This window comes from Penicillium atrosanguineum (assembly GCF_028827265.1).
Source record: "Penicillium atrosanguineum strain IBT 20685 chromosome Unknown utg000002l_segment0_segment0, whole genome shotgun sequence".
NCBI lineage: Eukaryota > Fungi > Ascomycota > Eurotiomycetes > Eurotiales > Aspergillaceae > Penicillium > Penicillium atrosanguineum.
Genome location: NW_026623134.1, coordinates 1,714,398 through 1,739,163, shown reverse-complemented (window position 1 = coordinate 1,739,163; position 24,766 = coordinate 1,714,398). Strand labels below are relative to the sequence as shown.

Sequence of the window (24,766 nt, the reverse complement as noted above, 5' to 3'; positions counted from 1 at the left end):
ATTGTGTCAGACAAAGCCTTGTCCCGGAATAGGATTGGAAAGAAAGCAATTACCTCAGTTGTTGGGCTGTCTTGGTTGCCCACTCCCAAAGCAGATGTATATAAACAAACGGTTCCAGAGATATAGCAACCGATCCTACTTCTGTGTAACTAACATGTTTAGCTCGGAGGTATCAAGGCACTGGGACTGCGAGTCAATAAAATTGCTAATATTGAGAGGATGGTCCTTTTCTCAGTTCCATAGAGAGCTTAGATCGATGCTACTGCATGTACAGCTCAATGATGCACATTATCTACCGTCTGGGCAAGTTGGGGGCAGAACATCTGAGACGAGCGTTGTAAATACATTTCGGGTATTAGATCATGGAAGGTGCAGAATTGCTGTATATCACGTACTCACACGTATTGACCCCTGATGAAGGCGGTGACCAGGCGGGGAAGACGCTAAGCCGCAACAGGCAAGCAGCAGCGATCGAGAGACCAGCTGTTTGTTCGCAAGTTCACGGTGACACCACAGAGCGCATCTCCCGCTCGAGATGCTCGATTCCACCATGTCCGAACCTCTATCCATAGCCATCGACCCCGTGGCCCTGGTGACTACAGAATGCATTACCGTAACCTCGTCTATGCGGAAGCATGCCCGATGGGCGCACTCCTCCGTCTCCGCCATCCTGGGCGGCAATGGAGGGTCTCGTGTCTACGAGCGGGATACTTCTGCACCCCCCAGCCCGCGCAAGAGCAGCCATTCGCCTCGTGTCGACGATGACCATGCCCTGGCAAATCGATGGGGTCTACGTGGAAAGAAGGGAAAGAGCATGCAGGACAACCCGTTGATATCGGCCTTCACACGCCTGCGGATTGACCTCAAGGGTTGTAAAGACATCCGCACCTTCGATACCCCGGCTCTCCTCCATCCGTTCCTCCAGGTCATCCGCTCCTCGTCAACCTCCGCCGTCATTACTTCTCTCGCCTTGGTCGCCATCACCAAGTTCTTTTCTTACAACATCGTAAATCGAGACTCGCCCCGACTACCAATGGCGATGCAGCTCCTCTCCGCTGCAATTACACACTGTCGGTTTGAGGCGAGTGACTCCTCGGCGGACGAGATCGTGCTGCTGAGGATTTTGAAGTTAATGGAGGGCATGCTCTCTCGGCCGGAGGGAGAACTGCTAGGTGATGAAAGTGTCTGTGAGATGATGGAAACAGGATTGAGCATGTGCTGTCAAGGCCGCTTATCAGAGGTGCTCCGCAGATCTGCCGAAATGGCCATGGTCAACATGTGCCAGGTCATTTTCATGCGCCTGTCGCACCTAGATCAAACGGTCTCTCCAGGACCAGCTTCATTTGCAGATGAGAAGTTTAAAATGGAAGCAACGAATTTGAAGATGGATCCTTCCGTCAATGGCAATACCGTGGCATCACAACACCAGTCCGCCATGGGATCCGACACAGCAGCCGCTGAACGTGGCAGCACTAGTCGGGAAGGGTCTCCCGAGAACACAAGTAGCGCAACCACTGCTGCTGCTGCACCTCCGAACCCGGAAGATGACACTGAGATCGAGGTCAAGCCGTATTCTTTACCGTCTATCCGAGAACTGTTCCGCGTGTTGATTGATCTCTTGGATCCTCACAATCGACAACATACAGATACCATGCGAGTCATGGCTCTCAGAATCATTGATGTTGCCCTGGAAGTGGCTGGTCCATCTATTGCTCGGCACCCTAGCTTGGCTGCTCTGGCCAGAGATGACCTTTGCCGGTATCTCTTCCAATTGGTCCGTTCGGAGCAATTGGCCATTCTCACCGCATCTCTCAGAGTCGCAGGTACCTTGCTCTCGACATGTCGGCCTGTATTGAAGCTTCAACAAGAGCTTTACCTTTCATACCTGGTGGCATGCCTGCATCCCCGCGTGGAAATTCCCCGTGAGGCTGGTATTGATCCATCGCTCTACGAGGGTGTCCCCCAAGCGCCCAAGCTCGTGAAACAACCATCATCACAAACCAACAGTGGCAGATCCACCCCAGTCCCGGTGAAGGACCGACAAAAGCTAGGCCTCGAGGGCGGCTCACGGAAGCCCGAAGCGCGGGAAGCAATGGTTGAGAGCATAGGTGTCTTATCGCGCATCCCCAGCTTCATGACCGAGCTATTTGTCAACTACGACTGTGAAGTGGACCGAGGAGATCTGTGTGAGGACATGATCGGATTGCTCTCTCGAAACGCTTTCCCAGATTCTGCCACATGGAGCACTACAAACGTTCCTCCGCTATGCTTGGACGCTTTGCTAGGCTACGTGCAGTTCATATATGACCGATTGGACGATGAGCCTGTGCAAGGAGACTACCCCCCACAAGAACTCCTTCGCAGCCAACGGAAAACCAAGAAGCTCATCATCAAAGGAGCACAACTGTTCAACGAGAGCCCCAAGCGTGGCATTGCCTATCTTGCAGAGCATGGTATCATTGAGGACCCCAAAAACCCGGTGCAGGTCGCCCGATTCTTGAAAGGGTCGGCGCGCTTGTCAAAGAAGGTGCTAGGTGAATTCATCTCCAAACGTGACAATGAGGAGTTGTTGGGCGCATTTGTGGATCTCCTAGACTTTTCAGGAAGGGATGTAGTCGAAGCTCTACGAGAGCTGCTGAGTTCATTCCGTCTGCCTGGCGAATCGGCCCTTATTGAACGAATCGTGACAACCTTCTCTGAGCATTATACGGAGAAGGCAAAGCCCGACAAAATTGCCAATTGTGACGCACTTTACGTATTGACCTATGCCATTATCATGCTGGTAAGTTTCTTTACTTGAAAACACGGTAAGGGAGGCTAACACCCATCTAGAACACCGATCTTTTTAATCCCAACGTGAAGCCTCAAAACCGCATGTCGTTCCCTGCCTTTGCAAGGAATTTGCGAGGTGTCAATGGAGGCGGTGACTTTACGGAAGAATTCCTTCAGGATATCTATGACTCCATTGCAGCGGTAAGGATAACGTATGTGGCTGGACACTGGAATGAGAGCTGACTCATATTTCAGAACGAGATCATTTTACCCGAAGAGCACGACAATAAATCAGGTTTCGACTATGCCTGGAAAGAAATGCTTCTCAAATCATCCGGAGCTGGCGAGATGGTTGTGGGCGAGACTAATATTTTTGATGCCGAGATGTTCGAAGCGACCTGGAAGCCTGTGGTGGCAACTCTATCCTATGTTTTCATGTCTGCTTCGGACGACGCAGTCTACTCCCGCGTGGTCAATGGCTTCGACCAATGTGCTCAGATTGCTGCTCGTTACGGCTTGACTGAGGCATTTGATCGGATCATCTCATCCCTTTCTTCTATCAGCACCTTGGCGACGACCAAGCCTCCAAGCACTGCGCTCAACACTGAGGTACAGGCAGGCAAGAAGAGTGTTATGGTGAGTGAGCTTGCTGTGAAGTTTGGAAGGGATTTCCGAGCACAGCTTGCTACTGTGGTGCTGTTCCGAGTCCTAGCTGGCAACGAGTCCACGCCTAAGCAGGGTTGGGAGCATATTGTTCGCATTCTCAGTAATCTGTTTATCAACTCTTTGATTCCGTCGCTGGATTCGAAGATTACGGCCGAGCTTGATATCTCTCCAATTCCGCTGCAACCTCCGTCTCAAATTGTTGACCGTGATAGAAGTGGGAACGAAAGTGGACTGCTGTCCGCATTCACTTCCTATCTCTCAAGCTATGCCGCCGATGACCCCCCTGAGCCATCTGACGAAGAGCTGGACAACACGCTGTGCACGGTCGACTGCGTGACCTCGTGCGCGATACCTGATATCTTGAATAACATTAAGTAAGTTCTTTCAGCTCTCGACGACTTTGATTCAACCATTGACTAGTTCAAAGGTCGCTTCCTCTTTCATCTCTCGAGATGCTTGTTGGAGCTCTATTGTCTCAGCTTCCCGAAGAGAACGCCCTGGCAGTCATTGTTGTAAAGCCCGAGCGGCCAAGCCCCGTTTCGAGAAGCCCCAACGCTCGAATTGATCCCAATCAACCTAAATACGATCCGTCCATGGTCTTTGCTCTGGAGTTGGCAACTGTTCTCACTATTCGAGATGAGAAGACTCTGGGCGCACTCGGTGAGAGGCTAGCGACGACTCTTCAGACCATGGTGCGCGATGCGAAGAACTTACATCCATTGAGCGTCTCTCGTATTGTCTCATATCTGCTCAGCCTTCTGCGACTCAGTCATGTACGTTCTGTTGAAACCATGCCGTGTCCGATTCATTGCAGCTAACCATTTAACAGGACCAAGATTTCATGAGAGTACCCGTCGTGCTACATGCCATCTCGGGATACGATCAAGACATCCTGGAAATGGTTGCTGTGCCGATAGTGAAGGGTCTTGCTCGTTGTGTTAGTCACACACGTCGCCTGGGGAACGAGATCACCATCTCCCCAGACTTCTGGTCAATCTTACAGAGGCTGCACCAGCACGGAGAGGCCGCACCGATGGTGTTTGAGTTGCTTCAAAGCATCGCCGAATCTATGCCTGACATTGTGACACCCGACAACTACGAATCTGCTGTGAACCTTGCGAACGACTTCGTCAGTGCTGGACACGTGGGGTCTATTAACGAACGCCAAAGAGATATCCAGGCTCGACGGACCAAGGGTGTTAAGCAACCCAAACCCACGGAGAACCCCGTCGTCGCTCGCGGAATCAAGGCTATTGGATTAATCTATAATTTGACTGGACGGGTCCCCGCGTTGATCAAGCAGTCTCATCTTGAGGAACGGGAAGCATGGGCTGCCTATTGGTCCCCCATTTTCCAATCCTTGACCAGCCAATGTGTCAACCCCTGCCGCGACATCCGTCACCACGCAATCTCCACTCTGCAGCGAGCTCTCCTGTCCGCTGATCTTGTCTCTAGTGACGACAAGGAGTGGTCCGCTATCTTTGATGAAGTTCTCTTCCCTCTCGTTCTTCGTCTTCTGAAACCAGAGGTCTACCATTCTGACCCTAATGGCATGGGCGAAACCCGAGTTCAGGCCGCAACATTAGTCTGCAAGATCTTCCTGCGGTTCTTGGACCAGCTTCCCAACCGCGAGGGTATGCTCCCTCTCTGGCTCAGGATCCTGGACATCCTCGATCGCATGATGAACAGTGGCCAGACCGACAGCTTGGAGGAAGCGATCCCCGAGAGCCTGAAGAACATTCTTCTGGTCATGGCCGACGGCGGCTACCTCGTGCCTCCGTCACAGGATCCCAGCAAAGAGGAAATGTGGAACGAGACTCGCAAACGTCTTGGCCGATTCCTACCAGACCTCTTTGCCGAGATCTTCCCCGAGGCAGGCAAGGACACGGAGAAGTCCCAGCCAGCCTCTGTTGTCAACTCTCCTGACCAGCCTGCCAGCGATGCGGACAAGAAGAGCGAAGAGACTGAAGCCCCGTCTAACGACACTGCGGAGGAGAAAGATACCAGCAACGCTGACGGTCAAGCAGCTTCCCAGGAAGATGTTTCTTCGTAGAAGCCGAGTTACTTCCCGGAGTGCCTCGATCCTCTTTCGTCCTTGGTCCTTTTGCATTTACATATAGAATAGCGTTGGGGTGCAGGCTTGGTATTATTCCCCCGATCATTGTCCTTGTCCAATGTCCATGTAGATAAGTCAACTTATTGACACATTGTCATAATAAAAGGTTATTTCAATTTTCATTTGGTGTTCAAGCATTGAAACGATCGAACTGAATGCCTCACTTGCGTAGGTCCAATAATCTAAGAACCAATACACCAAGAGGCAAGGTTCTTTTCAAGCTCTTTCTTTAATGAGTCTAGAGATGGATAAAGTAGTAGCTGTACTCAAGCAACCGCTCTGTTTCGTATTCAGGCTCCTGTCCAGGGGTTGCAGCTCATCCTTCCTCGAGGCTTACTCAGGAATATCAACCCCAGAGACTTCCTTGCAAATCTTCAACAACTCATCCTGCTTGCTCACATTTCCAGCACCAGGGTGCGCCGACTCCTCCCCACTCGTCGTGAAAAATGCACCACTCTTCAGACTAGCCCACTTCCCTTGGCCAACAGCCCATTCGGAAAGCACCCGAGTCGGTTTATCCAACCCTCCAGGAGCAGCCATTCCTCCCATCTTAGTCCTCACCCAACCAGGATGCATGCTGACGACCTGAATCTCATCACCCCACTGCCTCGCAAACGCGTTGGCCAGCATCGTATCATGCAACTTGCTATCACTATACGAATGCGACTGTGTAATATTCCGCAGATTCTCATCGCCTCCATAATGACTATCCGAGCTCATGAAAAGAAGTCTCGACGAAGGCCTCTTCATTAGACAGGTAAGAATGTACGGCGCAAGCGTGTTAACAGCGAATACGGCCGAGATATTATCCGCTGTGATTTCGCGACTGGAAGTGCCGCCGTAGCCGATTCCTGCGTTGTGAATGACTGTATCGAAGGTCCCGGAACCTAGGGAATTGGCTTCTTCGGCAAGTTTCTTGGTTTGGGCGATTGAGCTTAGGTCGCCGATTAGTACGGCTTCGGCTTGCGGGATGGCTTTGTGGGCTGCGGCTGCGCGGTCTGCGTTTCGCGCGTGTAGGACCACTGAATGGCCTTGGTCTGCAAGGGCTTTGGCGGCGGCTTGGCCGATACCGTCGCTGGAGCCGGTAATGAAGATGCGGGCCATGGTGGGTAGGCGCATAGGATGAAGATAGAGACCGGTAGATATATGGAAATCGGTCTGTTGAGTGATGGCAGTGCCCTTCAATTCCAGATAAGCGCTGGATGCAAAGCGGTGCTCTTATATCATCGGTGCACTTCCGATGATATCATACCGAACTTGATTGAATGCAGGGATGAGGTTTGATCTTCTTCCCCTGTGACGTCAAGGAAGCGTTCGAAGCCGAAGATTCGACATCGATTTATCGAAACCTGTCACTTCTATGAGTAGGACTCTTCGTTCTTCATCCAATCGACTGCCACCGTTCAACACCCAGACGTCGGCCGTTTGCTCAAGCTACAAATCTATTCGCCACAATGGCTTCATTAAACAAGAAGACTCGACAGATTCCAATACGAGATAATTTAAGTATACAACAAAGAATGCCCGAAGAAGGGCAGGTATCGAATATCGAAGACAACGGACCAACGGAATGATAAAGATTTCATTCTCGAGCAAAGATGGCTCGAATCAAACAAAAGGAGAAATTGGAATCAGATAGGAAGATGCGGCAGGCAACACCAGAGAAAAGGAGATGAAGGTAAACATCCATCGCAATGGGACTTATACTAGAGAAGAAAAGAAATGATACTAGGCACACAGGTCGATGAAAGGAGATCAAGAAGGAGCGTTCAGTCGAGCACAGCCATGCATTGTTTGTTCCATTCGTGCTCGTTGTGAAGGACCACCGCGTCTTACTCGGCATCCATGTCGTCGTCGAGATCAATGGCGTCTGGGTTGGCAGGGGCTGTCGGTGCTGCGCCATCAGGCTTGGCCCGGTTACCGCCCTCTGGGCCTGTGCTGGCGGCGACGAAGCCCACGGGGGCACGGGCTTGGCGTTCGAGGGCGGCCATGGCATCGGCACGGTCTGCGTCTTCCTCGCCATCCTGGCCCTCTCCGTCCTGGGGACGTTGTTGGCTGCGTGCAATGGCCTGCGATGCAATGAAGTTGACATCGGTACTGTGAAAAGGTTAGCAAGTTGTCCGTAAGATGGAAAGTAAGGGTGGTCATACTTGTATTGAGCTTGGACACTTCTCTTGACGCGCAGCATCTCTTTGAATGTGTCCTCGTTTCCGTGCTGAACTTCGAAAGACTCCCATTTCGACCAGAAGGGCGCGTTGGTTCGCGGATCGCAGAACTGGGAAGCGTGGCCATAGATGGCACGGGCACGGTCTATCTCGCCGAGGCGGCGCTCCATCTCCGCGAATTTGAGACACATCTCCTTGGCCTCCTGGTCTGGCAGAGCGGCGATGGCCCGCTCGTAAATGGGTCTTGCGGAGGTGAGACCGAAGTTCGAGGCGGACTTGGTGATGTAGAATTCGAACATCTCGAAACGATCCTCGTCGGAGACTGAGCGAGTTGCACGCTCGTAAATGCGCATAGCGTGACGTGCCAGGCCTCGTTCTTCTTCCAAATTACCATACATCAAGTATAGTGGCTTGGCAAACTTGGGGGGGCATCCGTCTAAGGCTTGTTCAAAGAGATCACGCAGTCTCTCAATGCCAATCTTGCGATCAACGGCCTTGGTTAAATAGAGATTCCAAAGCTCAAACGCAACAGGATAGCTGAAAAGATCCAAGCCGCGCTCGTATATCTTGAAAGAGTCTTCGTAGTAGTTGTTCTCTTCCAATAGGTTTGCGAAGTTGACGACTGTCTGGGGTGTCGCAATACGCAGCTCAAAGATCCGTTCATAGACTTTTCGTGTTTCATCCAGAGAAGCAACACTCTCGACGAGATCCACGTAGAAACTCCACAGCTTCCAGCTCTTGTGCACACGCTGTTGCGGTGACAGATCCTCGTCGAAGTAATCCACGGTGGACTTCTTAGGTGCTTGAGTCGCCTTGGCCATAATGCTAACGGCCTGGTCAAAGTTCTCAGCACGGAGCTCCATCTCCGCCCATTCGCACCAGGTCTCGGCAAGCTCAGCAACTGACTTGAAGGGCACTTTGACGGCCTTGTCGAAGATGACCCTGGCGGTTTCCAGGTCTCCGCCATTTTCATAGAGCTTGGCATAATTGACCCACAGGTCGGAGAACTTACCGTGAGCTTTCTTGGGGCCGATGGCCGCAATAGCAGCTGTGTAGGTGTTGACAGCTTCCTGTTTATTGTCACCCCACAGGGCCACTCGCTTTTCCCATTCAATAACATTGTGGGGGTTCTGGCGAAGCAAAACATCATTCACTAAGAATGGGCGTCGGTCCATCAACTGCTCAAAGCGCAGCATGCGTAAATCAAGGTCGAAATCGGCATCTTCGTCAAGCTTGCCTTTCTCTGAACGAACAGCCGCAGCCTCCATCAGACTACCAATGATCGACTCTTCAAACTCGACGTACGAGTCAAAAATAAGAGTGAAATCACGGACCGTCATGACAGTCAAGATGCCCTCCTCGAAAACATCTCTCGCCTTCTCGAAATTGCCCTTGGTGATCCAGTAGGTCGCCAAGCCAGTCCAGAGCTTTCCTCGCTGGTCAGCGAAGCGATCTATACCGCTTCGCAGAATGGCATCGACATCAATTCCCACTTGTGGACCAGTCTCGATCTTCTTGGCCTTTGAGACCAAGAGGTCGACCATCTCAGTCCACAGCTGGAAATTGCTTTTACCATTCTTAGATTGAAAGCGCGAGTTGTCAAGAATGTCCATGTAGACCTTGACAGCCTCTTTGTACTGACCCATCTCCACCAAAAGCTCGATGTAATCCTCTGCATTCTCAGGATGAATCTGCATGTAGCGGGCCCAGATCTTGACGGCAGTTTGTCCTGATGCGGATCGCGCAAAGCTCTTATAGAGTCTCCAGATTCGGTTGTGCTGGGTGACTGGCAGGGCACGCAGGGCGCGATCGAAAGTTCGCCGAGTCTGGGTCACTAGCGGTTGCTGGAGTAAGAATGAGAGGTACATCTCCCAGATACGAGGCATTTTGTTCAGAAGAATCAGAGCTCGTTCGAAGAGCGCATTGACCTTCAGGTATTCGGCGCGATAGACAGTGGGGTTGCGCCCCTTCAGGTGCTTCGTTCGGAACTCCAAATACTACATCAATCCTCAATTAGTCAAACGACCAGCACAGCAATCTCAAGGGAGAGGATCTCACCATCTTCCACAGTTTGTACGACCGGGGCAATTGTCGGCAGGCGCGCTCCATGATCTGTGGAAATTGTATGTTAGCGGTTACCCTTATATTCAAAAGATTGGAGTACGGCAGAATCATACAAAGGCTTGTTCATAGAGGGTGCCATGTTGCTGCTTCCATTCGATGTAGGCAAGCCATGGCTTGACACTGCCGGCATCGCGAAGCAGATCTTGTTCGTACACGGTATCTTGATCGGTCTTTTGGGAAAAGAGGTCAGTACAATGATAGCAGTGGGACTAATGGGCGCTTACGATCAGGTAAAAGTCCGGCCGGGACGCAGATGATCGGTCCATCTGTGCGTGCTGCCGGTGTGATCTCGGGGGCAGGAGCGTCCCTGGCATTGCGCCACTCGGTTCGAGCGGGATCGAATCACACGGATCAACAGAACAGCATAGGATGTTGGCGCAAGCAAGTGACACAGGCGCGTGAAGGATGAAACTGGCGACGAAGTCGTATGTTAATCACGTGACTGAACCCATATCGAGTGGGCGGTGGAGCTTTACTTATCGGCGTCATATCAATGTGGCATCTGAGCTGATCGTCAACGTTTGGATCTTTAAGCTGCCGTCATGTCGGGTGCTGTGGTGAGTATGTTCTATCAGTGACATCTACGAATACTAACCATGTCTCTCTACAGGGCCGAGAGCCAGTCTTCCCGACTCGTCAGTCGCTAGGAATAATGAAGAGCAAGCTGAAGGGGGCTGAGATCGGACACAGCTTGCTGAAGCGAAAGAGTGAGGCCTTGACAAAGTATGTTGTCTACATTCCCAATGGCTTGAGCGCTCAGCTGATAATTAACCCTCACGAATAGACGTTTCCGAGGTACGATGCCGCAACGAATCGAGTCCGGATCCCCCCACACTCCACGGAAGCTAATTACAGCGGGCAGAAATCACACGACGTATAGATGAGGCCAAGCAGAAGATGGGACGGGTCATGCAGATTGCAGCCTTCTCCCTTGCCGAAGTGAGCTACGCCGTTGGCGGAGACATCGGATACCAGATTCAGGAGTCCGCCAAACAGGCCCGCTTCCGTGTGCGAGCCAAGCACGAGAACGTCTCGGGTGTCTTCCTTCCCCAATTTGAAAGCCACACAGAGACTGCTATCAACGACTTTGGCTTGACCGGTCTTGGAAAGGGTGGACAGCAAATTCAACGCTGCCGGGAGACATACGCGCGGGCCGTGGAGACCTTGGTGGAGCTGGCTAGTCTACAGGTAAGAATGCTGGGGTAACAGACATTGGACTCTCACTAATATTCCCCAGACTGCATTCTTGATTCTAGATGAGGTGATTAAGGTTGTGAACCGAAGAGGTAAGCAGTATCTTCTCAGCATGCCCATCTTGTATACTTGCTAACATGTATCATATAGTTAACGCCATGTAAGTTATTGTCTGCTAACTTATGGTGTGGCTTTTTACTAACAGTATCCGCAAGTGAGCACGTCATTATCCCCCGAACCGAAAACACCATCAAATGTTTGTACTACCATCCCCCATCACCAGATGTTGCACATTCTAATCCACACAGACATCAACTCCGAACTCGATGAACTCGATCGAGAGGAGTTTTACCGCCTCAAGAAGGTCTCCGGTAAGAAGCAGAGAGACGTTGCCGAGGCAGACGCCGAGATTCTCGCAGCCCGACAGAAGGCAGCGGAGAAGGAGGCAGCGAACAACACTCCAGCTGTTGCGGCTCCATCTACAGGAGACACCGATGCGCCCGATGTTCTCGGTGAGCAAGAAGACAACGATGTCATCTTCTAGTGATCCATTTTGTATCTTTGTTTTACTTCGGACAAGCGTCCTTTGCATATCTTTGACATCTGTACCAATTTTTACTTGTTTCACGTACTTCAGCCTAATGGCTCAGCCTCCGAGAATATAAAACTTGGAAACTTTACTAGAAAAGTCGTATGTACCATGTCTCTGTACGGAGTCTATGTAGATAGATGAAGGTGGTATCGACAAGTCTCTTCACGAGGTCATATTGCAGATACATAAAGTGAGCTAGAACCCCCTCCAAACGCCAAAATAACAAGACAGGGATATTTTAGGGCTGAGAGAACCACAGCCATATTTACTGCCGCTGGAAAGTAACACGAATTGGCTTGCTCTGTTCTCCCATGGGCATACCTGCCGTAGCCTCCTTCGCGCTGATAGCACCTGACTCGGTCTCGTACTCGACGAATGCAATACCCTTGCGGCCGGGTACCAATCTGACTTCCTGGAATCCTTCGAAACGACCAAAGACCGCTGCGAGGCCCTCCTGGCTGGCGTCGTCGGGCAGATCCCGCAGGAACAGGATTTTATTGGGAGGCAGATACTCGTCGGGGATAACAGCAGTCGTAGCACCGGATGTGGGCTTGAGACCAGCGCCCTTCGTGGTCTTTGCCGGGCGTGCGTTGTCGGCAGGCGCGGCGGCGGGACGCTTGAGCTTCTTCTGGGCTTCGAGGGCGTCGTGCGCTTGTTGGCGCTCTGCGGGAAGAGTTAACAGTAGTTAGTATAATGTAATTCCGACAGAGTCTGCGTAAGAGGGGATGAGTTCGATATAGCTCACCTTTCTCAGCTAATCGCTTCCGCTTGTGAGCCTCCAGCTCCTCGGAACCGCCTTCGCGAAGAACAGTAGCATCACTCTGAGTCTTCGCATAATCCAGAACCATAGGCTTGTCAAAGAGCTCGAAGCCGTTCACTTCGTCAATGGCGCGGGTTGCGGCATCGACGCTGTCAAAGACGATAAACGCCTGGCCCTTGGCCTTCAGGTTGGTCTTTGCGACAATCTCGAGCACATTTCCGAAATCGGAGAAGATCTCGTCCAGTGCGACCTTGAGCTGCTCAACTTTGATTCGCTCCTCTAAATTCTTGACCTGTGGGGTTGGAAAAGTGTCACGGTTAGTCGGCCGGCGCGAGCATTATTGCGGGCAGGAGGGGGAGGGACAGCGTACGTAGACACTGCAAGGCCAAGTTAGCGGATTAGCTGCATAAGGATCAAAGGAATAAACACATACGTGGAATTCGGAGGAACACCAGCCGATACATCTGCGGCTGCCATGGTTGCGACAGTTGCAGCTCCGGGAATGAACTGAAGACGAGGTTGAGCTCTGCAGCAGGTGAAAACAAAAAGCCTTGCTCCATAAGATACTTTTGCCTGCAAGTAGATATTAACTAGCATCATTGGTCTAGTGGTAGAATTCGTCGTTGCCATCGACGAGGCCCGTGTTCGATTCACGGATGATGCAAATCTTTTTCTTTTTTTCTTTTTCCTTTTTTCCTTTTTCTCCTTTCCTATAAGCTATTTTATTACCCCATGAATTAATTTGACTATCTCTCACCAAAATACTTCTCTTTCTGCGCATTGAAAAACTGCAACTTTGTCGCAGAATTATGGTTAGGATTGTTGATTAATTGATTTCTATGTTTTAATCTTGTATCCGTGAGACCAGTCAGATCTACTTAATAGCCAGCTCAACCTTCACACTTTCCATCTTGTCCTTTAATTGGTTGGGCTGTGCAGACCAATCCTCATACTTGAGCATCTCAGAGTCCGTCACGGTAAATAGGTAGTCTGCAGCGCTGGCCCGAATCTAGCATATAGGTTAGCAAACTTCCATCGCAAATAGACCGCTTGACACAAACATACCCTTGGGAAAGGATGCACTAAAAGTCCAATCATTTTCTTCAAGACACCATTACGCAAAGGCCCAAGCCTCGCCATGGCCCCATAAACCTTGACACCAGCTTCCAAACGTGCGATGTTCGATGACCGGAAGTGTGCTTTTTGGACCAGGACGAAGACACTTCGGAAAATTGGATCGAGCTCCTCCCCAGCGACAGCATAGCTGTCTATCAGGAATGCAACGAACTCGATGGTGGGAATCGCGTAACGATCATCTTGGACGTTATTAGTCAGAATGGTCGATAGTACTTGTAACATCTCAACCAAGACAGCCTGGCGCTGCGTAGCGCCATAAGAATTGATAGACTGGATCAAAGCTGAGCGAGACGCCCGAATAAGACCCTCAGTACCTGCGACCGTAGAAGTTGCCAGTCCCTGTAGCAGTGGCAGTCGTAACCATTGGACGTTGTATAGTGTGATCAATTGATCGAAGTATTCTTGCGACGAAACGTGGCTGAAGTGATCATATTTACTGCTTCCATTAGAACTGGCTGCATAGATGAGCAAGGATCAAATACCTCTTCAACGCAACTGGGAGCTCCGCAAATTCCCAGAAGCCTTGTAAACAGAGCCATGCTTGTAGTCTGACCTTGTCAAGCTTCTCAGAAGCGAGGCGACAAAGGCAACCGACCAGGTTTTGGACTATTGTTGAGTGTGAAGCTAGGCCAGATTCTTGCTGTAAGATAATACCTGCAGCTTGAATTGCTTCCACTCGAACTAGAGATCCGATGTCGCCTCGTCTGTCCGTCGTGTAGTCGTTGAGAAAGTCAATCACGCCATTGGCCATCATTTCTGTAGGAGCTGATAAGTTGTTAGTCTTTAGTCTTCCGTAGCCAAAAGCTAGAAGGACCTACTTGTGTAAGGCAAGATGTTGGCGGCCAAACATTTAACCGCGGCTACTCGCTTTTCAATCAATTCCTCCTTATCTGCGCACCGAAGTACTTCTTTAATGATACTGTCTTGCAAATCATCTGATCCTTGAAGTCGTTTGAAGACTGCACCGAGTGCTAGGATTTGGCCACGACCGCTTGGTGACCTTGACGAAGTATGCAGATGATAAACCCATCCCTGCACCGTCTCCTGCTGCTTGAGTGGTGTTAAGACAGGGAAAATTGTGGATAAAGCATTCGACGACCTTTCGATAGAGATATCGTCGCTTCGGGAGACACAAAGTGAAAGAACGCGCAAGACTCGATCGAGCACTGCATCCGAGGGCCGGTCAAGGCCGACCGAGACAGTGGACTGAGAAAGCGAGGCAATCAGACAGGATGATGCCTCTGCTGTCAATTCAGGGCGAGAATTCTGGAAAGTCAGGTCGTTGTCGGTAGGGCCAGATGGAGATCCGAAGATGTCCCATATCTTGGATACCTGGGAAGAGATTTCTTTCCCTTCGAGTGATTCCTTCTTCTCTGGTGATGCTTCTAGTTCAAAAATAAAAGCATCCATTGCAGCTGCAATAGACAAGAGACAGCCGTGTCGCGACTCCACATCATTTCGAGGGATACAAGGAAGTCTGTGCAAGAGACGTTGCAACACCACAGACATCGTCTTGAGACTTTCCTGTGCACTCAATGTCCCGATGGACTTAGCTGCTTGTCTCCTGGACTCAGCGTCAGGAGAACCGATACCTCGCCAGTTCATCAAAGCCTCCAAAAGCGGACTCCAGTACATGGAATCTAGAGAGGCTGTTGCTTTCGCCACGTCAATCATAGCGCGTGAGCGTCGCGCAACGGCATGGTAGTCGACAATCTGTACCAGCGGAATACCTTCGGTGATGGTGTTTGGGTGACGGCCAATCAACTCCTGCAAGGCGGCAGAAGCACCGCGTCGAATGTTGCCAGAGGGGTCCACACAAGCAGAGCAGACGAGTTCAACAGCCAGCTTCTGTAGAACATCTACCTCGCTAATCCCAGAAATGGAAGGGATGACTTGCGCTGGCAATGCTTGCAGTTCCGAAGTTGTGTACTTCCGAGATATGGCCCAGACACCAAAGCAGGCAGCATCTCGCACGCCCGTTCCCACGGAACTACCTGTGGATGACCTCTGCTCGAAAACGAGACCCAAAACAAGAGAATGAAGAATATCAGGAAGCTGCCGGAGTGGAGGCGCACGGCGGAAAAGTAGATGGGATAGAGTAAGAATTAGGCCCTGCCATCGTTGTGCATCCACGGCGCTAAGATTGCGCTTGAAAGTTTCAATGCCAGTTTTGAGTGCCTCTAACGGCGTCACCAAAGAACCGTTCTCTTTTTCATAGAGAATGTTCTCTCCCAGTGAGCCAATGACAGCTTCGATAATTTCAGCTCCCATTTCTAGATCCAACTTTAAGGTGATCACACTGAGAGCTTTGCTCGAAGCAAGTCGCACAGGTGTATCCTTGTCCGCCAATGAGACGAGGAAATGGTCAATGACCTCTTCTAGGATGTTTGTTAATTGATCATCCGTCATGCTGTTATCTTTCCGCTCGCTTAGCGACAAGGCCATGACCGCGATATTGCGGAGGATCTTGATCACGGTCTTTCTCGCCAGGGCAGACGACCGAATGATCGAAGATACTTTTGATTGTCCTTGTGAGACACTGAGTGTTTGATCAAAGACATTTTGAAGCAAAGGAGCAAAATCTTCAACCTGACCGGAGCCGGCTAGGCGGGCAATGAAAGAAAGAATGCCGATACAGGAGTAGACAGATGGCGCTTCCGCGTTCTCGTTGGGTTGAACTGTGGCAAAGGCCCATTCCGTTAGACACGTGAGAAGACCGAGTCTTTGCATGTCCCCGCGCAGGATAATTCGTGCCAGAAGAGCGGTTCCTGCCTCGCGCTCCTTGCCGGAGGTATTAATGTAATGCAACGCCAGCGACAAGACTGACCTAGCAAGCATCGGGGTCTGTGGAGAAATATCGCCTAGTTGTTTCAAATTGTCATAAGGAACTGGAATATCCTCTGATGACAGCGAAGAAAGGTCGAACGGCGCGAGAAGAAGATGCGACAGCCAAACTAGCATCACATAACGCTCTTCCCATTGTAAGGTCTGAGGTTGATCATCTATATTATCCTCTGCTGTGCCTGAGCTGCTAACCGAGTCCCATTCGATAAAAGCACGTAGCATCGAATCAAGATACTTGGGCTCATTGTTCAAGAACCGACTGATCACCTTGACACCACGGACTTTGCAGAAAGTATACAGCAATCTGCAGATGGCTCTTGGTAGCGGGTATAGAGCAGCACCCTGTGAGTTTTTCACCGGCTTCGAAGCATACTGGCCACGGTGCTTCACCAAGTAAGCCAGGAAAGCATCCACTAACGGAGGCAGAAGCTTGTGAAGATGCGGGTCTAGCAGCTGGGGCCATTCTTGAAAGGGTTCGAGCTGTCGTATTCGATTAGCATCCACGATTCATTTGAATGATATTTTCAGTAAGAAAGTAATGAGCGTACAAGGCTGACAAGCTTCTCTGTCTTGGCTACTGGCGCCCATTTGCGTGGGGTACGGAGAGGAATTCCATTTTGGGCTCTCCACAGCAGCGATGGCAGCTTTGCCGAAAACTCCGTCACCAGATCACTGGATGCCCGTTGAAGTTTTACTTCCCGATCATCGGCTGCATCCATCGCGGAGATTGGAGTTTGGCTGTTGTTGAGGCTCGAAAGATCGGGAAAAGCGTCAATGGCGGGACGGGTCATGTGACATCAACAGAGCACGATATGGGGTATTTGAAATCACCTGGCAGAGGTGTAACTAACTATTGAATTCTATTTCTAAATTTCACATTTGATAAAATGCTATGTTTTGGATTGTCTTTCACGTGCTTTAATAGGTAGCATACAATTATGCAGGTTACACTTTGACATCTAAATATGTATCCGTCAATTGGATGAAAGCTAAATGTTGAGAAAAGATAGGGGTAGGGCAAGGGTAGTATTTGGGCGTTTAGCATTAATATTGTTGTTTTGAAAAGATAGGTATATATGAGAAAATTGAGCTCACAGGCATTTCCGTCTTTCAAGGTATGGCTAAGTTGATAACAGATATAGAGGCAGATATGCCCGATTACATTAAAAATCTTACAAGTCATCATCATCAGTATCATCACCATGACGGCGAAGGCGAGGAATGAGGGGCCCCTCATAAGTATCGGCCAGGCTTGACATGGTTTTCCTCATACTGATTACCGCAATTGCAATCGCGAGTGAATTCCAGACATCCTGATCCACCTCCGACATGTCAAACTGACCGAGATATTTCACTCGAGATTCTGAGTCTTTGATCCAAGTGACGGAATTAGGATTTGTATCAAGGGACACGATGCTCAAGATAGGCCCGCAAATGAGGAAACCAACAAGTGTAGGCCAGTACTGCAAGGGTTCAAGCTCTTTTGACCGAGCGCGGCTAGCTAGGCGCTTCGCACCCCTTAACAACTTGCCCTTGTATGACTCAGTATGTAGTTGCCGATGACGGTTAGCTAGGGACTCCATCTTTTTAGAGAGTCCGTGGACTGCAGAAAGGGCCATCTGGTCTGACTTCTGTGTGTAGATGACATGGACAGGAAGTGACTTCGACGTGACTCTCAAAGCTGCATCACTAATCGCCCATCGAACGTATTTCTTAACGGACCTTCGGATTACCACTTGAGGCTCTAAAGTGAGCAGTCTGCAATCTCGGACGAAACCACCAACCTCAAGAAGCTCTCGAAAGGCTCGAATTGCCGCAAAATCGGTGCCCTTGTGAGTGTGGAAAGGCAACCTCTCTTCCTGATAGTCACTGTTATCTGGAACAGCAAATAACGATTCAGGTAGTGTGTTAAAATCTTTTGACCAGGTGAAAGACATGACTGGCTTGATTCCGCGAAGGGCTAGACCGAGATACAAGTTTGTTTCTTCCTCCGACATGTTGCTATCATCCGGGACTTTCACGGCTGTAGCCAACCGACGGGCTTTTTCTCGGGTGAGAATATCCTCAAGATCCTCACGGTCAAGAAATGGATTTTCATTTTCTTCTCCCGAGCTCGAGCCGCTGTAGATAGAAGGATCATTGACATGATAATCCTGTTCAGAGAAATCTCTGGACCTTCTGGAGGTAAGGTATGACGACGTCGAACTGCTAAGCTTCAGGTTTTCTTTCTTTGAATCAGGGGTCTGCTGTGCCTTTGGTAGTTCGGAGCGGAGGCTGTAGAAAATGTCTTCACCATCCTCATCTTTGATCTCGGTATCGACTTCAGGAGCGTTGCGCTTCTTACGGCCGGATGCAGCGCGCAGTATTTCAGTTGAACTGTGATATGGACCAAGTGGAGGAGAACTGTATACTGGAGCTCGACTTTTCTTAACACGCTTCGCTGCACCCTGGGTACCGGTGTCATCCTCAATAGTGAAAGCTCGCTTCACGGACGAAAACTGGAGAGTTTCAGCTGAACTGTAAGAAGTCTGCGTCTTTTCTTCAGGAGTAAGAGAGAATGTGAAAGCTCCAGCTGGCTCTTTTTCTCTCTTGATCTTTACAGCCTTCATTTTCTCAGCCTTGACACGCCTCGGTGCAGCCTGAGCATCGGAGTCATTGTCAACTGGAGAAGATCGCTCGCGCGGCATCGAGTCGACCAACGTAAAAGAAGCTGACAAGGAGAAAGAAGAGGTACGATAAATGCTGGGCGTATAATCTGTCAAATTCTGATGACCGGAACGGTCAAAGTTGATGATCTCAGAAGTAGTCGGTGTCGAGAAGCCGGAGGTAGGAAGAATGCGATCAAACTTGGGTGTAAAATCTGGGAACGAGATGGATGAGCTATGCTCAGCATTGGTCGTGGGAGCTGAAAAGATTTGACGACCGCTATTGTCAAAATTGACGATATCTGCAGTAGTTGGCGTTGGGAAGCTAGAGGTAGCTGCCGGAGGTAGTTCTGCGTTCGACGTCTGCAAGATGTGTTGCAAGGTGTTCCAGAAAAAGATACCCAGGCGAGTTTCCAGAAGATGAAGTACATAAAATTTGCTTCGGCGAGACATCAAGAGAGGAGAGGAGCCACTCAATGAAGGCCGGGGGAATCTGAAGGAAAGACGAATCTAGCGAGTCGGGAGACAAAGAAGCGGCGGAATCCCTGTTAACAAAGAGCTCGGGGGTTAACCAACCGACAGGAAGGCAAATGTGTCGTGGCAGTGGAATCCCGCAGGGAGGACTCGACTTGGGAAAGTATTAATCGGGTTGAACATGGTTGGGTTCAATGAAAGAAGAGTGTAAACAAAGAAGAGATTAAAATAGACGTGAAAGCGAGAAGGTGGGAGGATAGCAATGAAGAAGAATCGGGACCAAACAGTGAAGAGTAAACAGTCGATATCCAACAATTGAGAACGTGATGTTTTCATCTACATGGAAACAACTGAGGTCTTTCATTTCCCAAATAGGATAGCCCGATTAGAGGCATAAACACACATTACAAGGGACTCATAGCGCAGAATATTATTAGTTCGTATTTGCATCTCCTGATCACATGGGAATTTCATCCACTCCAGCAAAATGACTGCAAAACACGCCCCAAAGGCCCAGCGCCGAGCCCACGCAAGAATGCGCAGTCATCATAAACTTGAAACCATCAACCATCATTCAATGCTTTTTAGAAAACACCTCGTCCCCATTCATGCGATCATAAACCACCCTGCGCACACTCGAGAATGCGTCCCCGAACACCCATGACCTGGCATGGCGTGGAACAGTCATCGAAGATTCGCCAGTAAAAAGGGAAAAAATAAAAACAATTTAAATACGCAAAAAGAAATACAACAGCAAAAGCAAGGTCGTTGCTCCATTACTCATGTCACTCGGCGAACGAAGCATGCATAGCGAAGCGATTCGTAGCGGCGTCTAGGCCGGCTTGCAGCCAAACAAAATTGCGATGGGTATGTAGAGCAATTTGAAGAGAGAAAAGCGGAAAGCACCCGAAGCTCGAGCGAGCTCGACCGTGGGGAAGTCCGACCCCGATGTGCGCAGTCGATATCGACTCGACCCGCAGCCGGACAGCGGCAGGTGGTTAAGCAAGAAAAAGCGTTTTATATGAGATATCCCGAGATCAAGCAAAGTCGGCAGTGTAGGAGAAGCCCCGGAATTCTTCCTGCATGGCTTGTGATAGCACTAGATAAATGGAAAGTTAGCAAAAGCTGCTTGGACTGGATAACTAATGAATTCATACCGGACTGAACGGGAGTCAAGACTGGAGTAACGCTAGTGAACTCCTGGTCGAAGTTGCTGGTATCCGTCGGGCTGCTAATGGAGGGGATGAACGGAGGAGGAACGCGCTTGTGGTATATGTCATCCCAGTTGATGTTGCGGAAGAAGGCGTGAGACATGACCTCCTGGGCATCAGTAGGACCGGATCCGAGACGCAGTTCGGGCTCCCGGGTCAGCAGCTTCTGCAAAATGGAAACCGAGTCGCGAGGCATGTGGATAGGGTAGAGAGGCTCATCTGCAAGAATGGCATCGTAGATTTCATCCTCGTCCTCACCACGGAAGGGAGACTGCTGCAAAAGCATCTGGTAGATAAGGACACCGAACGCCCACCAATCGACCGCGCGGCCATACTTCTTATCGAGCAGAATCTGAACAAGATGTTAGCAAGTTGAGTTTAAATGTAGACGTTTCAACAAGAAAGACTTACCTCCGGGGCCATGAATTCGGGAGTACCACAGAATGTGCTAGTCGTGGAGCCGTACCACATGTTCTCCTTGCAGAGACCGTAATCGGCAATCTTGATGTGACCGTCGAGAGTCAAGAGAATGTTGTCCAGCTTCAGATCACGGTAAATGACACCGTTCTCGTGGAAATACTTGAGAGCCAAGCAGACCTCAGCAGCATAGAACCTGATGGTCCAGTCAGCATCTAAATTTACAAAACAACGAGATCAGTACAACTTACTGAGCCCTCTTCAAACCGAACTGGCCACGCTGAATATGCAGCATCAGGTCACCACCACTGATGTATTCCATGACGAAGTAAACACGAGTCTCTGTCTGGAAACAGGCGTGCAAGGTAAGCAGGAATGGATGACGCTCCTTGTTGGCAATCAAGAAGACACGCTTCTCGGACTTGGTGCTCTCCACCTCATCGTTCTCGATAATGAACTCCTTCTTCAGCACCTTGATGGCGTACAGCTTGCGAGTGCTCTTGGTCTCAGCCAGCATGACCTTTCCGAAGTTACCCTTACCGAGCACAGCAAGGAAATTGAAGTGATCCAATCCAATGCGGGCCTGGGGCTTGGCAACTGCCTCCTCCTTGACGGGAACAGCGACCTGTTGTTGCATGGGCTGCATCTGTTGCTGGGGCGGAGGCATGCCGTAATGAGCAGGCGATCCAACTGGCTGCTGGGGCATTGCCTGAGGCGGAGGAGGTTTCTGGAAATTAGCATAGACAGATGGGTCATAGTGAGCATGAGAAGAAGGAGGCTGTTGAGCCTGCACCGGAGGACGAGTCATTTCCGCTAAATCGCGAATGTTAGTACCTAGAAAAACCGCATCGCGGAGAGTACATACTTGGTGTCTGCTGTGTAGGGCTACGCAAGCCAGTTGCCGCTGCAGCGGCCGCGGCCGCGGGCCCGGGAGGTGACTTCGGGGGCAATGGGTGGCGGGCAGCCTGTTGAGCAGCCGTTGGTGACTGTGGAGTCATATAAGAGTTAGTCGCAGCGCTTACCGCTTCTGCGGAGGGTTGTCTGGGAAGTGCCCCATAGGGACCTTCTTTAGGTTTCTGGGGGTAGGAGAGGGCGGCATTGTCTTGCGGGGGTTGCGGCGGACCGCTTGGTCGAAGGGTACGGTTGCTGAGACCAGAACTGACAGAAGTTGAATTCATGTGATGCTTCGTGCGAATCAAGGTCTCCAGGATCTGGTTCGCCGCTTCCATCGACATGCCACAGAAATCGGGCACGAGGTGCGTGCAATGAGCGTGAGAAGTAAGTCCACATTCTAAAGACATAAAAGTGTTAGTTCTGCTAAGCTAGAATAACGGAATCTTGACTTTTTGCTTACCGGTGCATCGCTTTGCATTCTTGCGTCCGAAGGGAAGCAGGTAACCGCAGTGGCAGCACCAGTTGGCGGAGAGATTGGAGAAGCCCTCGAAACGGTGAGGGATGCGGTGGTTGATCTTCTCCTCGTCGGGGTCGGTCTCGTAGTTGGCTTTGCTGATACATTTGGTGACCACCTTGGGATAGCATTTGCGATGGCAGGTATACTTGCAGTCCGCACATTGCATGCCCGTAGCGTACTTGAGGAACTCTCCACACAGAGCGCAGCGCATGATGTTGTAGAACTGCTGGGTGACGAATTTGTGACCCTGCTTCTCGTGAACCTCTTCCTTCTTCTGGCGCACAGCACCCTGGCGATTGAGACCGATGTCGAAGGGCCGACGGTCCTTGAGTTGCTTGGCTAGATGGTATGTTAGTATGTTTCGTGATGCCTCTATAGGTGATTTGCAACCTACCAAAGCTCATTGAGAGGTTAATACGGCCAAAGGGCTCCAATGCAAACCATGAATCGATCATCACAGTCGGGGGTGCATTCGGGTTGTCTCCTCCCTGAGGTCCTGAAGCGGGCCCCATTCCTCCGTAGCTAGCACCTTGAGAGGAGCCTTGGGGGGCACCGGGGTGATCGGATCTATTGCCACCGGAGTTTTCCATCTTGTCGGCAGACACCCATCCAGAAGCGTTCAACTCCGTCTCAATCTTCTTGCGACGCATCTCCTCCGCAATATCGGAGATACGCACCCACAGCATACCGATAGGGGTGGGACGATCTCCAGATTTGTCGTAGACGGTAAGCTCGATCTCGTTCGCCTTATCAATGTCGATGGAGAACGACTCGTCCAGCCATTTATCGTTCCGAGTCGCTTTCGTCCTCGCCTTGATTGTATCTTCCACCTTGACAATGACATATGTCTCGGGGCCACGAGAGAAACGGGAGCTGGCGGCGTGATCGACATCCTTCACCGCATGGATGCGCATAGTAAGAAGACCGGTCAACGGCTTGCGCATGTTCGGACTGCTAAGACTCTCGTCTGTATCATGATTAGTCTCCGACAAAGCCCGATCGTCATCAAAGGGGATATTCTGACATACCATCATTAGCATCGGAAGATTCAATATCAACGTGAAGATCCTCGTATCGCTTCAGCGCCTGCTTGAGCAGCTGGATCTTTTGGTTACTCTCAATGCGACGACCCTCCGCATCGGCGCGACTCTTCCGATCGCCCTCATCCTGGTACAAGCGGACCATTTTCTCGATACCAGCCTTGTATTGCTTCTCCACACTCAGCTTGAACTCGAGCTGAGACAGCATGAGCTGAATCTTCGGGCCGAGGTACTGAGTGTCATACTTGATAAGATCTGAGACATTCATGTCAGTCAGCATTCCAATGGGTCAAAAATATCCGCGATGTAGAGCGATGTAGTCCGAATCAGGACGATATGGATCAACCGAACGTACCAAGCTTTGTATAGTTGGGCCGCGCCTTAGGAATCGGAGCGTAGGGGCGCGGGTCAGGGAATGGGGCACCGGAAGGCATCGAGCCGGTGCCTCCCTGAGTGTATCCGTACGCATCACCATCGCCATCGCCCAAGTATCCGCTGCCGTCCTTAGGCGGGGGAAGAGGACCAGAGCCGGGCGCGTGACGCTGACCATGGGGCGAGCCACCCTCATTCGACGTATAACGGACCTGAAGCTCTCGCATCTTTTCTTCGAGGTAAGCGATATTTTTGCGGCCATCGCGGATGCTGGCATCGACACGTTGTTGCACGGATGGGTTGTCGGTGGACTGCCGCATATTACTAGCGGCGGCGATGAGGGCCTTCTCCCGCTCGATCTTTCGGTAGACCGAGGCAATAACCTCGTCGCCGTCCATGATGGGCAGGCAGGTCGGGGTTGGGGGGTGGGCTGTGGTGGACAAAGCAAGACGGGGGAGGTGGAGGAGGGAAAGGGTTTCGCGGGGCTCTTGTTGACAGGGGAGGGGGCAACGGTAGAGGGTAGGCCACTTCGGAAAATGCGAGAGGATCGGGCCACACAAGATAAGCACGGAAAAAGGAAATATTAAGGAACAGTGTTTGTGGCAAAGTCTACAATGACATCTACACGTGCGGGCAGCCCTTTCTGAGACACTCCTCACCCCCGGGATGATCTCATTCTCGACGAGGGATGCCCTCGGCGGGGGCCTAATTAGCGTGAATACATGGAACGGTACATGCTGAAGTCCATCCTAGTGTGTGATTCCCCTTACGTGGAGGGGCCGAGTTGCTGATCGCCTCCGTTACATCGCACACATTCTTTCCACTG

General features: G+C 50.7%; 8 protein-coding genes across 8 annotated transcripts; 2 read left to right on the top strand and 6 right to left on the bottom strand.

The window, feature by feature from the left end:
- Positions 1 to 535: 535 nt before the first annotated feature.
- Positions 536 to 5,491, top strand: N7443_002410 (uncharacterized protein; the record flags this gene model as incomplete). Its single annotated transcript, XM_056882466.1, has 5 exons — positions 536 to 2,782; positions 2,833 to 2,973; positions 3,028 to 3,812; positions 3,866 to 4,211; positions 4,268 to 5,491. The coding sequence occupies 5 exons, from the start codon at positions 536 to 538 to the stop codon at positions 5,489 to 5,491; spliced, it is 4,743 nt and encodes a 1,580-aa protein (XP_056744307.1).
- Positions 5,492 to 5,887: 396 nt separating this feature from the next.
- Positions 5,888 to 6,658, bottom strand: N7443_002409 (uncharacterized protein; the record flags this gene model as incomplete). Its single annotated transcript, XM_056882465.1, has 1 exon — positions 5,888 to 6,658. One exon carries the CDS (start codon positions 6,656 to 6,658, stop codon positions 5,888 to 5,890), a length of 771 nt encoding a protein of 256 aa, XP_056744306.1.
- A 728-nt stretch (positions 6,659 to 7,386) lies between these two features.
- N7443_002408 (mRNA splicing protein SYF1) lies at positions 7,387 to 10,157 on the bottom strand (the record flags this gene model as incomplete). Its single annotated transcript, XM_056882464.1, has 5 exons — positions 7,387 to 7,651; positions 7,705 to 9,716; positions 9,778 to 9,831; positions 9,897 to 10,013; positions 10,068 to 10,157. 5 exons carry the CDS (start codon positions 10,155 to 10,157, stop codon positions 7,387 to 7,389), a joined length of 2,538 nt encoding a protein of 845 aa, XP_056744305.1.
- A 228-nt stretch (positions 10,158 to 10,385) lies between these two features.
- N7443_002407 (H(+)-transporting V1 sector ATPase subunit D) lies at positions 10,386 to 11,581 on the top strand (the record flags this gene model as incomplete). The annotated part of the gene is made up of 6 exons (XM_056882463.1): positions 10,386 to 10,400; positions 10,454 to 10,570; positions 10,699 to 11,031; positions 11,081 to 11,129; positions 11,243 to 11,293; positions 11,346 to 11,581. 6 exons carry the CDS (start codon positions 10,386 to 10,388, stop codon positions 11,579 to 11,581), a joined length of 801 nt encoding a protein of 266 aa, XP_056744304.1.
- Positions 11,582 to 11,894: 313 nt separating this feature from the next.
- On the bottom strand, positions 11,895 to 12,866 carry N7443_002406 (U1A/U2B'/SNF family RNA-binding protein; the record flags this gene model as incomplete). The annotated part of the gene is made up of 3 exons (XM_056882462.1): positions 11,895 to 12,292; positions 12,375 to 12,681; positions 12,819 to 12,866. The coding sequence occupies 3 exons, from the start codon at positions 12,864 to 12,866 to the stop codon at positions 11,895 to 11,897; spliced, it is 753 nt and encodes a 250-aa protein (XP_056744303.1).
- A 397-nt stretch (positions 12,867 to 13,263) lies between these two features.
- Positions 13,264 to 17,089, bottom strand: N7443_002405 (tubulin-specific chaperone D; the record flags this gene model as incomplete). The annotated part of the gene is made up of 5 exons (XM_056882461.1): positions 13,264 to 13,398; positions 13,455 to 13,962; positions 14,018 to 14,291; positions 14,345 to 16,850; positions 16,919 to 17,089. 5 exons carry the CDS (start codon positions 17,087 to 17,089, stop codon positions 13,264 to 13,266), a joined length of 3,594 nt encoding a protein of 1,197 aa, XP_056744302.1.
- Positions 17,090 to 17,542: 453 nt separating this feature from the next.
- Positions 17,543 to 19,672, bottom strand: N7443_002404 (uncharacterized protein; the record flags this gene model as incomplete). Its single annotated transcript, XM_056882460.1, has 2 exons — positions 17,543 to 19,378; positions 19,592 to 19,672. The coding sequence occupies 2 exons, from the start codon at positions 19,670 to 19,672 to the stop codon at positions 17,543 to 17,545; spliced, it is 1,917 nt and encodes a 638-aa protein (XP_056744301.1).
- An 854-nt stretch (positions 19,673 to 20,526) lies between these two features.
- On the bottom strand, positions 20,527 to 24,338 carry pkcA (protein kinase c; the record flags this gene model as incomplete). Its single annotated transcript, XM_056882459.1, has 10 exons — positions 20,527 to 20,588; positions 20,647 to 21,052; positions 21,112 to 21,313; positions 21,369 to 21,930; positions 21,983 to 22,103; positions 22,140 to 22,408; positions 22,472 to 22,867; positions 22,923 to 23,495; positions 23,557 to 23,823; positions 23,924 to 24,338. 10 exons carry the CDS (start codon positions 24,336 to 24,338, stop codon positions 20,527 to 20,529), a joined length of 3,273 nt encoding a protein of 1,090 aa, XP_056744300.1.
- Between the last annotated feature and the right edge of the window lie 428 nt (positions 24,339 to 24,766).